This window comes from Natrix helvetica (genome assembly GCF_964273705.1).
Source record: "Natrix helvetica genome assembly, chromosome: 13".
Classification (NCBI taxonomy): Eukaryota; Metazoa; Chordata; class Lepidosauria; order Squamata; family Natricidae; genus Natrix; species Natrix helvetica.
In genome coordinates this window covers 1,140,872-1,159,577 of record NC_138557.1, presented here as the reverse complement: position 1 = coordinate 1,159,577, position 18,706 = coordinate 1,140,872, and the positions used below count along the sequence as shown (strand labels likewise).

Below are 18,706 nucleotides of genomic sequence, written 5' to 3'. Positions count from 1 at the left end.
TTATATATTTATATGTATTCTTACACATTTTTCACCTACTTACATAGTTATGCTTATATTCCTTCTACACATATTATTCTTTCCATGTACTTATTTCTATACATCTTATATCCTTGTATGTACATATATTTCTCTTATAATTCTTATTCGGTACTATTTTATATACAATCTATCTTACATTTTCCCCCTCCTGTTAATTCTGTGGTTTTATTAAAATTTTGTTTTATTTTATTTGTTTGCTGCCCATCTCATCCAGAGGTGACCCTGGGCTGCTTTTGCTCCCTGCACTGCAAACCAGACCCTTTAACAAAGGCCTTTGGGGGCTGCAAGCATGCGCACAAGGGGTGGCTGGGGATGATGGGTCTGGATCCCCGGCTGGAAGGATATGTTTAAAAGGAATTTCCCATAATGCTTCGGGGTTGGACAGAGTCGCCCGCGCAAGGCATCATGGGAGGCGTTTCAAAGAGGAACCAACTTCTTCGCTTGCAGTCACTTTGGCCAGCTCTCCGCGCGCGGATTTCACTTCGGCCAATCAACGAGCAGCCTTTTCAGGTAACTCCGCCTGGCAGGGAAAGCGTAGCCAATCGGCGCCAAGATAGCCACGCCTTCTCCTTTACCTCAGTGTCCCAGCGTAGACTCCTTAGGCACCTTCACACCGCCGGGCGAGATGTATGCTTTGTGCGCCTGCGCCGTTCCCCGGCTGAGCATGCGCAACGGGACTCCCTTCAGTCGCCTTTTCGCACACGTATTTTATAGCCGCTACGATTTCCGGCCGCCGTAAGGGAAATAACCATTGCATAACATTCACGGAGGGGCGTTTCGCAAGCATCGGGAAACCCCTTCCTGGTTCGCATTTTCTTCCTAAAGAAGCATCTGACTCTGAAACAATCCCCTCACCTCACACCCGCATGCCGCTCTACCCCCTCCACTCGTTGGTGGCGAGGGCCGCATGCGCAGAGCCCTCCCGGGCAAGAGCCCGCTTCCTTTCGTCGAGCGGCCGGGGGCGTGGCTTGTCCGCGCCTGCGCTGTGAGCCGCGCCGGCAGCTGCGCCTGCGCGGGAGGCGCGGCTTGCGCTCTGAGGAGAAGGCGGAGGAGGAGAGGAGGAGGAGGAGGAGGATGCCCTGAAGTTATTTATAATGTCGGGCCGGCCGCGGGTGACGTAGCGAGCCGTCCGGGCAGCGGGAGCAACGGCGGGAGCTTCGTCCCCTCGTCCGCCGCCCCTGCGCCGCCATGAAGGGAGCCGGGCTGGCGCTGCGGCCGCAGCCGGGTGAGGGAGGCGCGTGGTGAGGGCGGGCGAGCTGGCCGGAGCGTGGTGAGTCCGGCCGGGCAAGGCCCCGGCGCCCTTCCTGGCCTGACCCCCCGCCCGGGGGTCCTTTGCGGGGGCTGTCGCCTCCTGGGGGGGGGCTGTCGCCTCATTGACTCTGCTGGGGGTCGCAGCCTGACTCCCCCCCGCGACCACGTGACAGGGAGGGGGAGGGGTGCCCCAGAGGTCCTGCGGGGTCGGCTCCTCCTCCTCCTCCCTGGGGGAGGGGAGCCTTGGGGACCCCCAGGAGAAGCGTCCCCACCTGGCCAGACCCCACCCAACCTTTTGGGGAGGGGGCGAATAAGTAGCAGAAAGCAGAATGGGGGGGGGGATGTGGAAGGATCCGCAGAGGAGGAGCTGTCCGCCCTTCTCATTGCGGGGTGGGGGAACGGCAGCTTTCCTCCCCCCCCAAGGCTGCCTGAGTCACTTGTCGGGGAATCCGCGTGGCCGCTGGGGATGCGGCGCTTTCCCTGCTGGTGTCAACGGGGCCACTTCCTGCTCTGAGCCTCACGGAGAAGGAAAGAGGGGGAAGGGCCTAAGTGGCTCCTTTGGGGGAAGGGGGGATGGCCACTTGGCTTGCCTCCTTCAGTAAGGGAAGGGGAGAACGGGGGGGGGGGGGCTGTGCCCTTCTCCTGGTCAGTCCCTCCTGACTTTTATCCCTTTGCCCAGGGAAAGGCTGGTGGGACGGGTTCCCCGGAGCACAGGACTTTTTCTCAGCATCCTGACCGTCTCCTGTAACTTCCTTCTCCCTGCAGGTGAGATCTCTGAGGTCTTGGCACACACATTGGAGGAATAAAATTGGTGGCTGCAGGTGGAAATGCCGGGCTCGGCGCCCGCCTCCTTTCAAGCCTTGGGCTGAAACTGAATACGTAGCTTTCTCATCAGACTTGGGGGTCCCCTTGCCCCTGTTTTGGTGGTGAGCAAGGGGAAACTCTTGGAAGGGGGAGGGGGCATCCTCCCCATCCAGAAGGGCCCTTGATCGGGGCGGAGGCCAAACTGTAGGACTTTGGCTATCTTTCCTCCCGGGGCTCGTTCTGCAACGGCGGACCATGCCGTGAACATTATACCAGGCCATCCCACTCACCAGCCCTTCCAGCCGCACCTCAGGGGATTTAACCGAGAGGGCAGCGGTGACCAGGGGACTGGCCATGGCTGGGAGTGGATATACGGACCTACGAGAGAAGCTCAAATCGATGATGCCTTACCGGGACGGCTACAAGAGCAGCAGTGGCAGCAAGAGCAGGCGGGATCCTGCCGAGTCCCCCTACGGAGCTGGGGTGGGAGCCCCCGAACGCAAGCGCAAGCACCACCACGATTCCGACTCTGAGCCCACCGACTCCGAAGACCCCCCACGGGGGGAGGAGGAAGAGGAAGAGGAGGCCCAGAAGGTCAAAAGCGGCATCCGGCAGCTGCGCTTGTTCAGCCCTGAGGAATGCGTCAAGATCGAAGCGCGCATCGACGAGGTGGTCTCCCGGGCCGAGAAGGGCCTCTACAAAGAGCACACGGTGGACAGGGCCCCGCTCCGGAACAAGTACTTCTTTGGGGAGGGCTACACCTATGGGTCTCAGCTGCAGAGGCGAGGCCCTGGCCAGGAGCGGCTGTACCCGCGGGGGGAAGTGGACACCATTCCTGAGTGGGTTCATGACCTGGTCATCCGCAAGCTGGTGGAACACCGGGTCATCCCCGAGGGCTTTGTGAACAGTGCGGTGATCAACGACTACCAGCCGGGGGGTTGCATCGTCTCCCACGTGGACCCCATTCACATCTTCGAGAGGCCGATTGTCTCGGTGTCTTTCTTCAGTGACTCAGCCCTCTGCTTCGGATGTAAGTTCCAGTTCAAGCCCATCAGGGTCTCCGAGCCGGTCTTCTTCCTGCCAGTGCGAAGGGGGAGCGTCACTGTACTCAGGTAAGGAAGTGCCTGAGTTTGGACTCTGCCTCCCCTGCCTGCCCAGTGACTTGGTTTGCTCCAGGCCCTCTGAGCCCCTTTCCTCTCTGCAGGGGATTCTGAAAGAGGGGATGTTTGACCGCCATATTAGAACAGAATAGAGCTGGAAGGGACCTTGGGGGTCTTCTAGTCCAGCCCCCTGCTCAGACAGGAGAACCTATGCCATTTCAGACAGGTGGCTGTCCAGTCTCTTCTTGAAAACCTCTAGTGATGGAGCAGCCAGGATTTCTGGTGGCAAGGAGTCCCACTGATCATTGTCCTCTTTGTCGGGAAGTTTCTCCTTAACACCCAAGTTGTTTCTTCTCCTGCTCTTTGGTGCTTTGGAAAATAATTTGGCCGCCTCTTCTTTGTGGCAGCCCCTCAAATATTGGAATAAATAATTGGGTTAGGGATTCCTTGTTGAGCCAGGAAGGGTTTTGTTGGCTCAGTCTGCCTTGGATGTAAGTGGTTCTCGTTTATTGAAAGGCTGATTTTCAAGCTGTCTTCTGGAACTGCCTGAGTCTTCTAAGTGAGGCTTAGTTCGCAAGTTCTGTAGCGATGAACAAGCCTCAATATTTGGTTTTAGCCATCTCGCTAATACGCTGTTGGGCACAGAGAAGTCGTTTCACAGCACAGCCCCAGATTTGCCTAAGATAAGACCAAAAGCCGGTTGATGAGGTGAAGTAAGGGTGCAATTTAGATTGCAGCTGGCAGAACATTTGAGTTCCAGACTTGGTGTGGGGTGACTCCACGGAGAGCAGGCAGCCTTGAGGACCGTAGAAGCCGAAGGAAGCTTGACATGAGCAATATGAGCGCCATGAGGGTGGAAAGTCGTTCCTTTTAAGGTAGGTGCAGAGCAGTGGCTCCAGAATAGAAATAGTTTGTGCCTTCCACGTTAGAAGAAAGAGCAGCGTGGGGAGAAAACCCCAGAAGATCACTCTGTAGACATGGGGAATCGAGGCGGGAGAAGGGACCTCCTACTCTACTTCATGCACCTCCTGTAAAAGGCTTGTGTGGGTTTCTGCCTCTGGTGGGAATGTTTGGACTGCCAGGGTGCACCCCCCCCCCCCCCGGCTGAATGGGAGCCTAATGACTTGTCTGCATTCAGAATGCAAATTGGAGAACGGCATGACTGATCAGTTCCCTACGGCAGCATTTTTAAGAACAAAGCGCAACCTCGGCAGCGCACAGCAAGGCAACGGAGCCCATGAGGGCTGGCATTGCTAGGCCTGAGGGTCTCTTCCGAGTCTGACTTTGGCCCCTAGGGAGGGCAAGGTGGGAGGACTTACCTACCATGCTCATCATTCAGGGCCCAGACTTGTCCTTTCCTATCAGGTGGATTTTGCGGAAGGTCTTAATTCTCTAAAACAATGAGTAGATCTTCTTCTGGAGGAGGGAATAATCATTCAGCCATTCTATCCAGAGCAGTTTCTGCTAAAGCTGTAAAGCTGCAGCTGGAACTTGCAATCCTTCGCTCTTTTCTTTTTCCTTTTCCTGTACATACCACCACTTCCCCCCCCCCCCTAAAACAGAGGGTGGAGATGATCCTGGTTAATAAAGAGAGAGTATTTCTTGTGGCAGTTAGAACCTCGTGAAGATGGTGCTGCTGCTGCTGCTGCTCCTTCACGGGCCCCGAGTGTGAACGAGTACAAAGTGCTGGGTCAGGACAAACTCGTGACGAACTGTATTTATAGGCTTGTAAGCCGGAACCACTTTTCTGTCGGGATGAGTCAAGCCCCTCTAATGATTCAGCGTTGCCATGGTAAATGGAGGGCAGCCGATCTTTTGGGGGGTCTGAGGAAGGAACGCTTCTCACTCTTGGAAGTGCTCCGTGAGGGGTAAGGTGATCCCCTGCTTGCCTCGGTAAGCTGATCTGCACACTGTCTGGGAGGAAACGCTCTCCGTAGCACAAGCAGGGCCTTACACAACAGCCCAGGTGCATCAGTAATAAAGAGAAGCAAACAACTAAACTGTTATTTCCAGGGCGTCTCGTACATATTAACTAAAGTTCGTGCAGGAGACCAAGTAGCCTCGACAGTCAGGAAGAGGCCAAGCAGCCGCGTGGAAAAATGACCTCTAAATCTGAGGTGGTTTAGGTAGCAAAGGAGTTTTGCGCAGGTTGATAAGCTGGGGATACTTAGATGGCTTATTTGTACATGTAGCAAAACACATTCTTCTTTTAGTTGGCCAGTTTTCAGGGGGCAATTGACCACCTGCTTTCCAACAGGAGGCTTCTAATTCACCTGCTTTTTCACCTGCATGGCACTGCCAACACCCCCAAAGATACCAAGACAGTTGCCCCAGGAGAGCATTTTTACTAGCACAGGTAGCTGAGCAGGTATTATTTTCACAGCTTTTGCATTCTGTCTAGAAGTTGCTTCTTTGGGGCCTTTGTGTTGTTAATTTTGGCTGGGGGTCACCGTGGTGCTCTGTTTCCTGGACCTTAGAAGAAGATGGGTATGTGGCTTTTCGCCAGTTACTAAGCCCACCTGTGTTTCGGATTACCCAAGTTGGGAGAAAAAAGGGGTTCCAACCAAACTGGGGGAGCCCTTTGGTGAGCAGGTTTACAAAGTCACCTGTACAGGGAGCTGCTTGACTCTTTCAAGGTAACTTCCACTTCCTCTGCCAGTTTACCAAGGCAACCAGTGGGGTGTTTCCCCCCCCCCCTCAAAAAACCCTTGTCTGGTTACAATAGGGCCAAGGGTGCCGTGCAGAGTCTTGACATTTATTTCCTGGCAGGCTGGTTTCCAAGGTAAGGGGCAGACATCTTGCCACTCGATGCCCTTTAAACAAGGAGTTTATACTTCAGTCTGCGGGGAGTAAGTAGATGCAGGCATTGAATTAAAGGAGGCCTTTAAAGCTGGAAGCTTTGCTGGCTCAGAAGGGGGACAGATTCGGTTTCTCTCAGGTTTTCCTGAAACTCCCCGAAGAGTCTTCAAATCCAGCCAGGGAGCCCGATCTGAACCTTCAGCCGAAGAAGCAGCAACTTCTGAATGCAGCTGTCCTTAGTAGGAGCTCTCGGGGGGGGAGGAGGGCAGGTAGGCAGGGCCAGGTTCTTAATCCTGCTTAATCAGAGGCCTCCTGCCAAGGTGGCATTCGAGGACAGAAATTGCGGCCTGTATGCTTTCCCCATAACTTCTGGCGGAGTGTTGATTTCTCTTGGGTTTCCCTACCTTCTCGTGTTCAACACGGCAGCTTCTCCAAACCCATCCCCTGCTCCTTTGGCATGAGACTTCTAGGCTGTGCTTTCTAATATTGACAGCTGCAAGCCTTGTTCCTGCACTTGTGTTGTTTGCAGTCGGAAAGGACGAGCCTTGCACAGCCACACGCAGCCTTTGCAACTCATCAACCAAGTTGGAATGTTTTCTTTCTCTTAATAGGTAGCCAAGATATTTTTTCTTACTTTTTTTTGCATTAAAGACAAATGAGAACCGTTCCGTTTCTATCCAGTTGTGGACAAATCTTGATTGTGGACACTGAGTGAACCTGATGGAATTATGGGGAATGTCACCCTGTGGCAGTGATGGCTAACCTTTTTTCTAAAGGTGTGCCAAAATTGTTTGTGTGCATGCCCACTCATTTGCGCATGCGTGCACAACCCCACCACCCGCTCATCTTTGTGCGCCCCCTGAGTTTTCACCCTCCCGGAGCCTGGGAGGGGCGGAAACCGCCTCCCCTGGACCTCCGGAAGGCTGAAACTCAGCTGGCGGCCCTAGCAAGCACACCAGAGCTGAGGGGCGCCGTGCCGGCAAATATGGCTCCGCGTGGCGCAGGTTGGCCATCAAGGCCCCACTGGTGACCCTCTTAGAATAGCTGAGATGGCTCACATGGGAAGGCAATGCGATTGACGTCCGTTTCCAGGCCGAGGCCGGATTAATAGCCATGAAGGTTCCAGTGGATCTTAGTCACAAAACTCGAGTCTGAACCACACTGGCTTTTTTTTTTCTTTTTCCGTTCAATTGTGTCCAATTCTCAGAAACTGCCTGGCCAAGTCCCTGCCGTTTTCCTGGCAAGGTTTTTCAGAAAGGGTTTGTTGCATTGCCTCCTTCCTAGGCCAGGGAGAAAGTGACTAGTCCAGGGTCCTTCCACTGCTTCATACCCAAGGCAGGACTAGAACTCGGGTCTCTCCGATTTCTGGCCTGATGCCTTAACCGTTTCTCCAAACTGGCTCTCATGGAGAAGTTAGGCTGCAAATCAAACATGCCCCGTAGGAGTTCATCTGAGGCCTTTTCTTGGAGTGTCTTGTAACAGCTGGTTGTAAGAGAGAAGAAACACGCCCCCCCCCCCCCCTATTGTCATTTCTGTCTTCTGGAGATACCTGGCCAGCCTTTTAATCTACCCAATCTTTCAAATTAGCGCTCACCTGTTTGGCCTCAAATTGGTTTCATTCTGTTTTTACTTCACACATGAGTGTTGCTTAAAAAACATCCTGTGATCCACAGCGTTGGTATTTTCTTGCATTTAAGTGTACCAGACATAGCTTTGTGAGGTGTGTACCAGTTAGTACTGACCAGATAACTTACAAAAGAAGAAGAATTGGAGTTTAGTCCTGGAACTTTTTCTCAGAATTGGGGTTGATTCGGCAAAACGTTGTCCTAGCTCAGTACATTTCCTTAGGATTTTGGTAGCTGGCTAGAGAATACCTGTGAGCTTATGCTATGTGATCTGTCTTGGCCTCTTGAGCTGCCGAGAGCCGTCTTTTTAGACCACAGATACTTGGTTACACTAGCTGTGCATAGCAAAATATTCCTAAGTTTGTGAAACTAACCAAGAGCTAAAGAGCGTAATTTTTTCACAGAAAGATCTGATAATCTAGATCTGGTATCTAGCTAAGTCAGGCTTGGCTACCACGTGGGGGTCTCGATGATGACGTGGTGTAAATCCAACTGGCCAAGGAATTTCAACGCCGCCTAATTTTTTTTGGGGGGGAACCGGCACCCCAATACATCTAGGAGAGCTGTTGCGTTCTTTTGTCTTCCATCTCCTCTGTAGCCTTGTCAGAATAGACGCTTATCTGACCTTAGGCCATAAAGGGATCAGAATGGAATATCAGGATATAAATCAAATATCTTTATTGCCGTCTTTGACCAACCTCTGATATCCGGATATTGACTGGGGCTAGGAAAATTCAAAGCAAGTTGACGTGAGATCCGGAGCATGCGAGAGGACCCCACTTCTGGTGGGCCAGTATTTGTCGCTCAGAGTTAAGGATCTGGGGGAGCCAGTGGGGTGCTATAAGTAGTATTGAAAACGGGGGAGCCCCAGATCACTTTTCCTGCAAGGCCTGGCCTATCTTTCTTTGAAATGATGTTTAGCAACCCTTCAAGGAGCAGCTGTGCTCACAGGCCTGGTAAGAAAAATTCCCAAAGTAAACTCCTGTGCTCTAAAACCCCTTTTGTTTCACACAGTGGCTACGCAGCTGACGAAATCACACACTGCATTCGACCACAGGATATCAAGGAGAGGAGAGCCGTGATCATCCTTCGGAAGTGAGTGGCGGGATCTCTTGGAAGGGAAAGCTGTTTTCCTGTTGGCCTCATTTACTGGTTTCCGATGCCATTTGGGAATTAGTGCAACTGATGCTGACTTGTTGTCCGTGCTTCCCCCGTCCTCCTGCTTCTGAGGTGTTGCCTCTTGAAACATTTATTTAAAGAGGGGGCAAGACCTCTCGGTCCTTTCTGTGGATCTGTATCCCTGAACCATGAGCAGTTGGGGCTGGGGAGAAGCCACGAAAGGACCTTCTTAGTACACAAATGCCTTGCCTTATTTTTTTTAAGAACTTGCGACTGGGGTGGTTGGAAGCCTGCTAGGTCAGCGCTTGGCAGCCTTGGCAACTTCAAGCCATGCGGACTTTCAACATCCAGAATTCCCCAGCGGCTACACCCCAGCAGAAGGCAGAGGCTCTGTTTGAAATTGTGTTTGAAAACTTTAATGTTTCCAGCCCTTTTATAGACAAGGGAAACTTGAATTAAAGTCAGCCTTGTGATTCCATATGGCATCGTGCTGTCATCCTGCCGATAGTCGCATGCGGTTATCCCAGGATTTCTGCCTCCTGCTATCAAAGTCTTCTGTAGGCTGGAAGTAGATTAATTACTGCTGTAGTCCAGAGGGAAGCAATGGTGTCATCTGATTTTCGTTAACCTTTGAGATTAGTGTCTCCGGTAATTTGTGTCAGGAAAGCAGCTAGAAAAGAGGAAAGACTTGGCTTTGAGACTTGCATAGTAATAATTACCTTGCCAGCTTATACCTCGTCATTATGCTCCCGTAAGCACTTGAGGTTACAACAATGGATCAAAAGCCTAGAATATAAACTAAAATTATATCCGAAACTAAATCATGAAGATCAACAATTGAAAGCCTTTTATGGAAGAGTGGCAGCTGAAGGCATTTCCCCGCAAAGCGCATTCCAGTGCGGTATTGCATACTGTAGGTCGATTTCTAAAAGGCCTCCTTTGTTGATCTCAAGCACCTGGGCAGATTCATAGCGAGAGAGGTGTTCCTCTGTTGCTTTTGCACTTGCGATGCCTGAGCCAACATCTTGAGTTGTGCGCGTGAAGCCTCCGGCTGCCTGACAAATCTTCTGGTGCCATTGCACGCTCCCTGCACCTTCTGCCGGTCAGCAGCTGGCCCTGCGCTTATCCAGCAGTGCAGCACCGCACTGTGTGCCAAGATCCGTGCGCACGTCTCAGCCCTGCAGCCCTGGAGATCCGGCCTTTTGCCAAGAGAGACGAGAGAGAGAGCACGTTGCGGGGAAAGGATCTGGCATGGATGGAGTGGAAATTCCCTTCAGCTGCCTGGTTACCGTGTGGTCCTAAACACTTCAGGGCAGCTGAAGTGTTTTTGTGGGTGGGTGGGTGGGTGGGGACTCTTCTTCTAGGCCAGGAAAGTCCTCGGTGAACTTGGAGCAGAACAAAAAAATGTGCCCAGTTTATAGGATAAACAGAGACCAAAAACCACTTTGGTGCAGTTTGGTCCTCGGTGGCTTTTGCAAATGATTGTGTGAATTTTCCGCTGTCCTCTGACTGGGAGGCAGACCTGGGAGGCTCTTTGAATGTTGGGGTCAGCACTGAAATTTCTAAGGGCATTTCAGTTTCTTGGCCATTGGTTACTTTTTGTGGCTGCTTCATCCCTTTAAAATCTCTTAAAGTAAACCCGTTAGCATGGAGCAGTTGGGCTCTTTAAAACATAAGGAAATTGGGACAGAAGCAGGTTGAAAGTGAAGGATGAGAAATGATAGAACGGTTGTTTTTTAACTAACAACAAAGGGCACCCTGGCTCTTTCAAAGGCCTTTGTTCTAAACTGAAACAGGCCATTTCCCCCCCTGATGCTTCAGAGAAACCTTCTTCCCATTTTAATGTCAGGTTGGAAGTTTCTATTTCGCCCTTATGGAATGCGGGTTTTTAAAAGAAATTGCGTTTATGTGCTAACTGCTGTGCTTCGGTCATGCGGGATGGCGCAGAGGGCTGCACTTATTGCAGGGAGTCCTCTAGTTACAACGGTTCACTGGAAAAAGTGACTTATGACCATTTTTCACACTTACGACCGTTGCAGCATCCCTGGTGCTTGGCAACCGACTCCTCTCATATCCTCTTTTGACAAGAGAAGTCCGTGGGGAAGCTGAGTTTCACTTAACAACCGTGGAAGACGTCGTCCCTGAGCCTTGGCCTTCAGGCTTGTGTGGCTGGGTGAGGTGTTTTGTGTGATGAGTGGCCCTTGGTGACGAATGCCGTTGTGTTGTCTAATACTTCCAGAACCAGAGTAGACGCCCCCCGGCTGGAGACCCGATCGTTGAGTAGCTCTGTGTTGGTCCCCGGCTATGCTTCGGACCGCCTGTCGGGGAGCAATCGGGATCCCATCCTGAAGCCAAAGAGGTCCCATCGCAAAGCAGACCCCGACGCAGCCCACCGGTAAGAGGCTCCACAGGAGGCAGGCTGGCACTGGGGGGGGGGATGGGGGGATAAGACTCTGGTTGGGGGGAGGAATCTCGGCCTCTCCGAGTTAGTCAATGTATTAACCCATTTCGTTGTATTTATTTTGTACAATGACAATAAAGGCTATACTATACTACAGTCCATGCATGCCGATCTCTCTCGCTTCTTCCGGCAGACCTCGGATTTTAGAGATGGATAAAGAGGAGAACCGGCGCTCGGTCCTCTTGCCAAAACACCGGAGGCGGAGCCATTTCAGCTCAGAGAACTATTGGCGGAAGTCTTACGAGTACACAGAAGACTTGGAGGAGGAAGAGGAGGAGGAGGAGGAGGAGGACGAGGGGAGTCCGGCACGGAAAGTGAAGATGAGGCGGCATTGAGGAATTCTTTGACACCCCCACATCCTCCTCCCCCAGTCTTCGAGGTGATGAGACTGGCTTTCAGGCTGTGAAATGGAATCGTTCTTCCCCTTGACCCTCTCTGAGTTATTTCTCCTTTAGCTTCAAGGTTATCTCGCCCCTTCTCTTCCTGTTTTACCTTGGAAAAGAGCTGGAACAAACCTGCCTTCCTCCCTCTTTTCCTCCCTCCCTCCCTCCTTCCGCACCCACGCTGACTAGGATGTCTGTGGTGCCGCCTGCCTGCTTTCCCAGGGCAGGTGGCCATGCCTCACGGCAGAGGCAGCTTTTTCTTTCTAAATAAAGCTCCGTGGCTCCATCAGAGGCCTTGGGCCGGAGCAGATTTTGAAGATGCCAAAAAGCGATGCGTTGTGAGGGCTGCCAGATTTCCCTCTGCTGCGAAGCTGCTGCTGCTTCCTCCGAAGGCTCCCTGCCCCCACCCCACCCCCACGCAGCCTTTTCACACCGCCACGGACACGGCGACGCCTGCCTCTCTCTCTTGCCTCTCCCCCCTCTCCCCCCACTTGCTCCGTCTTGCACCAAAGGGCTCCCAATGCCTCTTGTGAGAATTTTTCTCCCGCGGTGTTCAAAAAGCTGCTTTCCTCCAGCAACTGGAAGTCCCAGCCGACTCCTCTCGACAATACCGGACGGCAAAGCGTATAGGACATGTTGCACTTTAGTGTCAGGGTTTATTCCCCCCCCCTTCCAGCCCCTCCCCCCCCTTCCCCATTTTTGTGTGTCCTGTTTGATGCCATAACATTTCCCCCGTTCCTTCCCTTGCTTGGGCTAGCAAGCACCTGTGTTTCCCTGCGCTGCTGCTGCTAAGAATTTAGCCTGTTTTCTTTCTGTGGTCCGGCAGTCCCACCTTGGGTCTGCTGCTGCTGGAGGCTCTTTAAGGGAGGTGGGAGGCGCTTGGCCAGAAACCCCAGGTTCTGCTCAAGTCTTCACACTAACAGCACGGGGAGGTGGGGGGCTGCGATTCCAGCATCGGGGAGGTGGGGGGGGATGTTCATTGAGCCCAGGAGAATGACCTATTGAGCTGGGGGAAGGGGTCTCTTCACTGCCCTCGTGCCCATGGTTTAGCAAAGAATTTGTATTAACATTGCTGTTGCTTCCGATGCCTGAAGGTCAACCTTTTAGGCGGCTGTCCTCGGTCCTTCAAGCAAGGTGGTCAGTTATTAGAAAGCATTGATACTGCAGAGGCGGAGGGGTTGTTGGTGGAGCTGTTCTCAGCTCTTGGCCCTCTTAGGTCCAGAGCCTCCAACCTTGGCACCCCTGAGACTTGTGGACTTCGACTCCCAGAATTCCCCAACCAGCCACACTGGTAGTTGAAGTCCACGGTCTTAAAGTTGCCAAGGTCGGACACCTGTCTATTAAGTTGAGCTGTTTCCTGGTGAACGAGGCTGGAGTTGCCAAGTTGGCACCACGTGGGAAGCGGGAAGGTCCTTCTGCCCCAGGCAGGAGGGGAGGTTAGGTGGCATAATCAGTCCTGTTCTCTCCCCCCTCTGAGGCGTCCCTCGGCCTGCCAACCCCACCTCCTCTGCCCACCTTCCGTGATTTTATTGCCTGTTCTACCTGCACGACATGGTAAGGTCACCACCAAACATCGGCCCTCGCTTAGCCTCAGACAGAGGGAGCTTTTTGCCCTGTTCTACTCCGGAGGTGGAGATGCCGTTTTTCCTGTGACTTTGGTCTGAATGCCTGCTGATCAGGAACGGGCTTTGGGATGTGAGAAGGTTCTTCTTTTCGGAGACGCCTTTCTCCCTTCCGGTCTTCCAGAGCAGAGAGCAAAGTTTGTCCCACTGGCGCTTGGTTGCAGCGTGGCACCACGGGTGGCTTTGAAGCATCTCCTTTTGTTGATCGTGTGACTGCGGCCGGGGAGTCGAGAGAATTGTTGGGAGAAGGGGTCCCCCTTTCTCGTCTCGCGTACCTGCCTAGGTGAGTGAAGCAGAAGACCTAACACCGCACTCCTCAACCTCGGCTGCTTGAAGATGCGAGGATTTCAACTCCCAGAATTCTGGCTGGCTGGGGAGTTCTGGGAGCTGAAGTCCCCCCCATCCTCAAGCTGCCATGGTGGGGAGTATTCTCCTAACATCCCTGGCAGGTCCCGAAAATAGCCCTGATCGGCACCTTACGGCCGGGGAAGGATTTGGTATCTCAGAATACATTCAGCCATTTCTGCTTGGCTCTTTGCAGAAAGCGGCCAGTTTGGAATTTTGACTAAACCAAGATGGGCAGTTTGGCCTTCTGGTGCTTTGAACCTTCTCCCTCTGGGGGAGGTTTAAGTGGCCGCATCGTGTCTCTTTGCCCTGCAGCCTAGCCTAGCTCAGCCTCTCCCGGCAGGGAATCCCCAGACCTTGAGCAAAAGCGAAATCTTCCACCCTGGGCAGAATGGCTGGCTTGGTGGGAAGGTGGGCCGCCCCTGTGTCCCGTTTTTAGTTTTTAATGTTTTGGCTGGAGGGTTGTTTCTCACGGCCAGGGCCAGGTCAGCTGGGGCCGGCCTTTGCTGAGAAAGCAGAAGGAGGTTGTTAGCTAGATCTGCTGCTTTGTTTTTATTCGGTTTTATTTTATTTCTTTCTGCCTCCCCCTGAAGCCTTTCCTGCCAGGAGAGGGGGAAAATGCGTAGGTGGCTTCTCCAAGCATCTGGGTGACTTTGATAGAGCCATGGCCTTATCTGGTCCCGGCACCTGGTGGCCTCTCTCCGGGAGCTCCACCAACACCGGAGTGGCCGACATCTGCGTAACCCCAAGGCTTGATATTCTTGGAACAGCCTGCAGAAAGTTGAACAGGAGGGGGTCTCTACGCATGCTCTTTTCTTTCCCTATAGACCTCCCCCCATGCCCCCACGCTCACCTCCCCCCCCCCTTTGTTGGTTGACTTGGTTGTACGAGGCTGATGCTTCAAGGGAAACACTCGGTTGGGTGAGCTGGGAGACCCCCGAAGGAGACCCGAAATCCTGGTTTTAGTGCTGTTAGTGTGAGGTTTCAGAGGAGCCTCCCTGGAAAAAGGATCCTGCCTTAGCCTGTCAATCATGCCCAAACTGTTGCTGAAACCTGGAATTGGCACAACTGGGGTCTCTTTTCCAGCAGATTGTGGCTGGTTTAGCTTTTCCCAGGGGGTGTCGAACCTGCGTCACGAGCTAAGACTTTTTTATTTTGCGTTAAAATGCACCTGGGTTTTCTCTCCTAGCACCACCCGTTTCCTTCCAAGCACACACTTTAAAAATAAAGTTCTGGCTGACTTTTTGTGTTTTTTAAATAAATAAAAAAAAATCTAATTGTTTTGTTACAAATAAAATAAGTGGCAATATTTTTTTCGGTAAATTTTTCATAGGAAAAAAGTGTGATTTGTAAACAAATTGTACAGTTCTGAAGTTTGGGATACATAAAATAACTGTACTTGAGTGGCAAATGGGGTGGGGGGGGGGAGAGAGATTATTTTCCGTACATTGTATTTGGGGAGAAATCTTTTAATTTGGGTTGATTTAGGAAGAAATATAGTTCCCTGTCAAGGGTTTGAATTTTTTTTTTCTTGTATAGAATGCTGCATTTAACTAAATAAAAGCTGAAAGCACCACTTGATTGACTTTGGTGTTTGGATCCGGTGTTTTGGGGTTTTTTTAATTGTGCGATGCTAGTTCAATACTTGTTTATGCCTTGAAAGTTTAAGATGTGTTTCCTATATTAACCATAATCCTTAATTGCAATAGTAGAAAAATAATACAAACAAAGGAGACTGGAAAGAATGAATGAAAAGTGGAAAAAAGAAAAAATATTATAAAGGATCTAAGGCTGTGACTCCCAACCTTCATCACAAGAAATATAGACAAATTTAAAAACTCTTCACCCCCTGTAAGGTTAAACAGATATCTCTTCATCCCATATCCTATCCCTCATCTACAAGCGAATCTGTAAACCAACTTTTCAATCCTAGAGTCAGCAAAAAGTCCATAAAGGGTTTCCAAAACGTTGCACACAAAATGTTTTCCTCTTGATTGAGTAAACCGACTCCTTCCTTTTACTTCAAACAATCTCCTTTAAGTCAATCAAATGTTCTTGTAGGACTTGATTTCTCCTTTTCCTTGGAGAAGCACAGATCTCTTCAAGGTTTTATGACAAGCTTCTTCGTACATCGGATTAGAAAAGCATTTTCCATGGCCATTCTCTTGCCTTGCCATTTGCATTCCCCTTTTAAAATTGAAAACTTTGGCCAGTTTTCCTTTGTATATCCAGTAAAGTGTTTTTTCTGAATCCTTCTCTTGGCCTGCCGTTTGAAGTTTCACTTTCGGTACTTTTTCTGCCTTGTCGAATAAAATTTTCCCAGCCCTCCTGATTTTGCAACAAGCACCCAGGCAATTTCCCTTTTGTGAAAGCTGGACCTGAAGGGGCAAAAGCATCCTTTGGATTTTTGCATTATTCTCTTAACCCACAAGGTGGTGCAGGATGCCAGGCTAAAGGCTGGAAAGGAAGCGAAGGATGGGACGATGTGCAACAGTCATCGTGCAAATCAAGAAGAAACTTAGGAGCAGTTTTGCTTTGCACACCCAGCGTTCCAATCTTAGTCCTAGGTGGCCTTAAAGCTGCGATGGGGAAAATTGAAATGTTGGTAGGATGACCCAGATTGGCAGGAAGCAATTTTTTGAACATTACCATGAAACATGGAAAGGGAAGGCAAATCCTTTTTCTCCACTAGTGCCAGACTCTGGGAAGGAGAATCTGGCATCCCACAGTGGCTGAGCCTCCAAATAACGGGGGGCAGAGAGGAGCAGATGAGAATCCTGCCCCTGTGACTAATCCAATTAATTCAGGAAAACCGAAGCTGTCGCTATATTTAACTTGCCAAGGAAAGTATTTTTACAGAACTATTTCTATTCTGCCTTTGCTCTCCAAACAGATGTCCCTTTTATCTTTATCTTTGTTTGGAGAGAGTGCAGTATACCAACATTTCACAACCTTCCCTCAGTCCCTTCTATGGGGCTGGCAGCCTCTTAGAAATCATTAAAAAAAAAGTTTGAAATTTTAACCTGGGCAGGCACAGCCCATCCTTGCATTTAGAGAGTGCTAGTTTACTGTCTCCTTTCCTGGCACATTTCTCCATCATGGTGGGAGGAGGCATCTCAGCCACACAGGTGCCATTCCCCACCCGGTGCCTGGTCTGCCAGTGTGGCCTCTCTCCAAATTAGGCCCTGAAGGTGGCTGGCTGTTAGGGATGGCATGGGTCTCCTCGGAATAAGGCCACGCATGTTTTGAGGGGGGGCCTGTTCTTTTCGACAGGGGAGGCCCACTGCTTTTCTCAGGCTGGCCCCCCTCTCCCCGCCATTCTGCCCTGCTTACGCCAGGCACCCGTGCCCTGGGAAATCTTTGCCATCCAAAGCACAGAGGAGCAATTGTCAGACAGCATCTCCCAGCTGCAGAGGAACAAACAGTTGCTTTGACACGTGCAGCTGAAGCTACTGAGGCAGCGCCAACAGGCTGGACCTCGTAAGCCCCCTCAAAGCAGCATCGTTGGGGGTGAGTTTGCCCCTTTCAGTGGCTCCTCAATTCAGTTTAAGGATAAGCAATCATAATAGAGCTGGGAGGGGCCTTGGAGGTCTTCTAGTCCACCCCCCTGCTCAAGCAGGAGAGCCTATATCATTTCAGCCAGTCTCTCTGTAAAAACCTCCAGTGATGAAGCACCCACAACTTCTGGAGGTCAGTCGTTCCACTGGTTCATTGTCCTCTCTGTTAGGAAGTTTCTCCTCAATTCCAGGTTGCCTCTCTCCTTGACCATTTTCCATCCGTTTCTTCTTGTCTTGCCTTAATGGAAATAAAGTAAACCCAGGATAGGTTTGTTCCCAAGAACACCTGTAGAGATCTGGGCAGGAAAAATAAAGGTATGTCTCTCGGGGGCTCTGTGTGCCCACCTCCTCTTGCAAGGAGCAAGACGGCCGATGTGTCTCTCTCAACATCTGACGGCCAGCTGCAGCCACAGGAAGGCAGCTCAGCTCCCGTCCGCTCTCTCTGGCTGCAGAAATCGCCCTCTTGTCCCGCCACACTCTGCATTATTTCTCCGTTATTTCTTTTATAAATGTCTATTCACAGGGGGCTCGGCCTGCCCTTCCACCAGGAGCCCCATTGTAGCCCCTGTGAAAGGGTCCCCCTCCCACTGTATCTCTGCAGCCGCTACACGGGAAGCACAACTGAGCGGAGGCTCCCCAATTCTCCTCCTCCAGGAGAGTCCAACCGTGGCAATTGAAGACCTGTGGATGTTCAAAGTTACAGCAGCACTGAACAGTGACTTATGGCCAGTCCTTGTACTTACAACCATTGCAGCATCCTTACATGTGATCAGAATTCAGGTACTTAGCAACGGGATTTACAACATTTGAGGCGTGGGGGGGGGCATCTATCATTTGTGGTCTTTTCCCAATTAAGCACAATTGCTGTTCACAAATATCCTGGCTAGTGCTACTCTCTGTCCTTGTAGCTTGTTTACCTCCTTGGGTTCCTCTCTAAAATTGGCTACCCTGAGGTAGACTGCATGAGGACATGGAGGCTTCATTCAAGGGCATCAACTAGCCTGGTCTCTTGAGGCCTGCAAATTTGCAGCTGGATTTCCTGCTTTGATCCAGGACTCTTAGCTGGGTCCTTGATGCCTTGATGAGCTCCTAAGCAGCAAACACCCCCCCCCCTTTCCTCCCACCCCAACCCCCCTTGCCCCACTCTGGTCCTCCGTCACAAGCTTTGAGTAGCAGCCCTTCCCGGCAGGTCACTGTCCTCATGACACACACACTCGAGGCCGCTTGTTCCCTTCTGCGGCAACTTCAATGCTATGTTGACACTCTCCAAACGGGTGACTGGGGAGCCGGGTGGCACTGAATCATACGCAAGAGGCTTGTTTTGTACCCAGAACTGCACATCTGGTTGGGTGGGAGGTGGGTTCAAGAAAGGGAAATACTGGAGGTAAACAGACGTTGGCCCGGCAGAAAAGACAGACCTGGGTAAACAGGAGCAGGAAGCAAACCTAGGCTGCAATCTCTCGGTGTTGCAACAGTGTCAAAATCTGGGAGGATGCATGCTTGCTTCGACATCTGTGGCATCGTCTCTTGCCATTTCAAATGCGCTCCTTTAGGGGTGCAGATGTGTTGGCTGCTTGTCCTACCTTTGCCTGACTCCC

General features: G+C 51.4%; 1 protein-coding gene across 2 annotated transcripts; it reads left to right on the top strand.

Moving 5' to 3' along the window:
• The first annotated feature begins 30 nt into the window (after positions 1-30).
• On the top strand, positions 31-15,136 carry ALKBH5 (alkB homolog 5, RNA demethylase). 2 transcript variants are annotated; one of them, XM_081965808.1, is made up of 5 exons: positions 31-552; positions 2,059-3,209; positions 8,636-8,716; positions 10,980-11,135; positions 11,335-15,136. In XM_081965808.1, exons 2-5 carry the CDS (start codon positions 2,452-2,454, stop codon positions 11,534-11,536), a joined length of 1,197 nt encoding a protein of 398 aa, XP_081821934.1. In that variant the 5' UTR covers positions 31-552; positions 2,059-2,451; the 3' UTR covers positions 11,537-15,136. The 2 variants fall into 2 exon arrangements, with proteins under 2 accessions (XP_081821934.1, XP_081821933.1); XM_081965807.1 differs by lacking the exon at positions 31-552 and adding an exon at positions 1,073-1,267.
• The last annotated feature ends 3,570 nt before the right edge of the window (positions 15,137-18,706 follow it).

Coding starts and splice junctions, on each gene's coding strand:
- ALKBH5 (XM_081965808.1), top strand. CDS start 2,452: ATGGCTGGGAGTGGATATACGGACCTACGAGAGAAGCTCAAATCGATG. Junction 8,717..10,979: donor GCCGTGATCATCCTTCGGAA/GTGAGTGGCGGG, acceptor TAATACTTCCAG/AACCAGAGTAGACGCCCCCC. Junction 11,136..11,334: donor GACCCCGACGCAGCCCACCG/GTAAGAGGCTCC, acceptor TTCTTCCGGCAG/ACCTCGGATTTTAGAGATGG.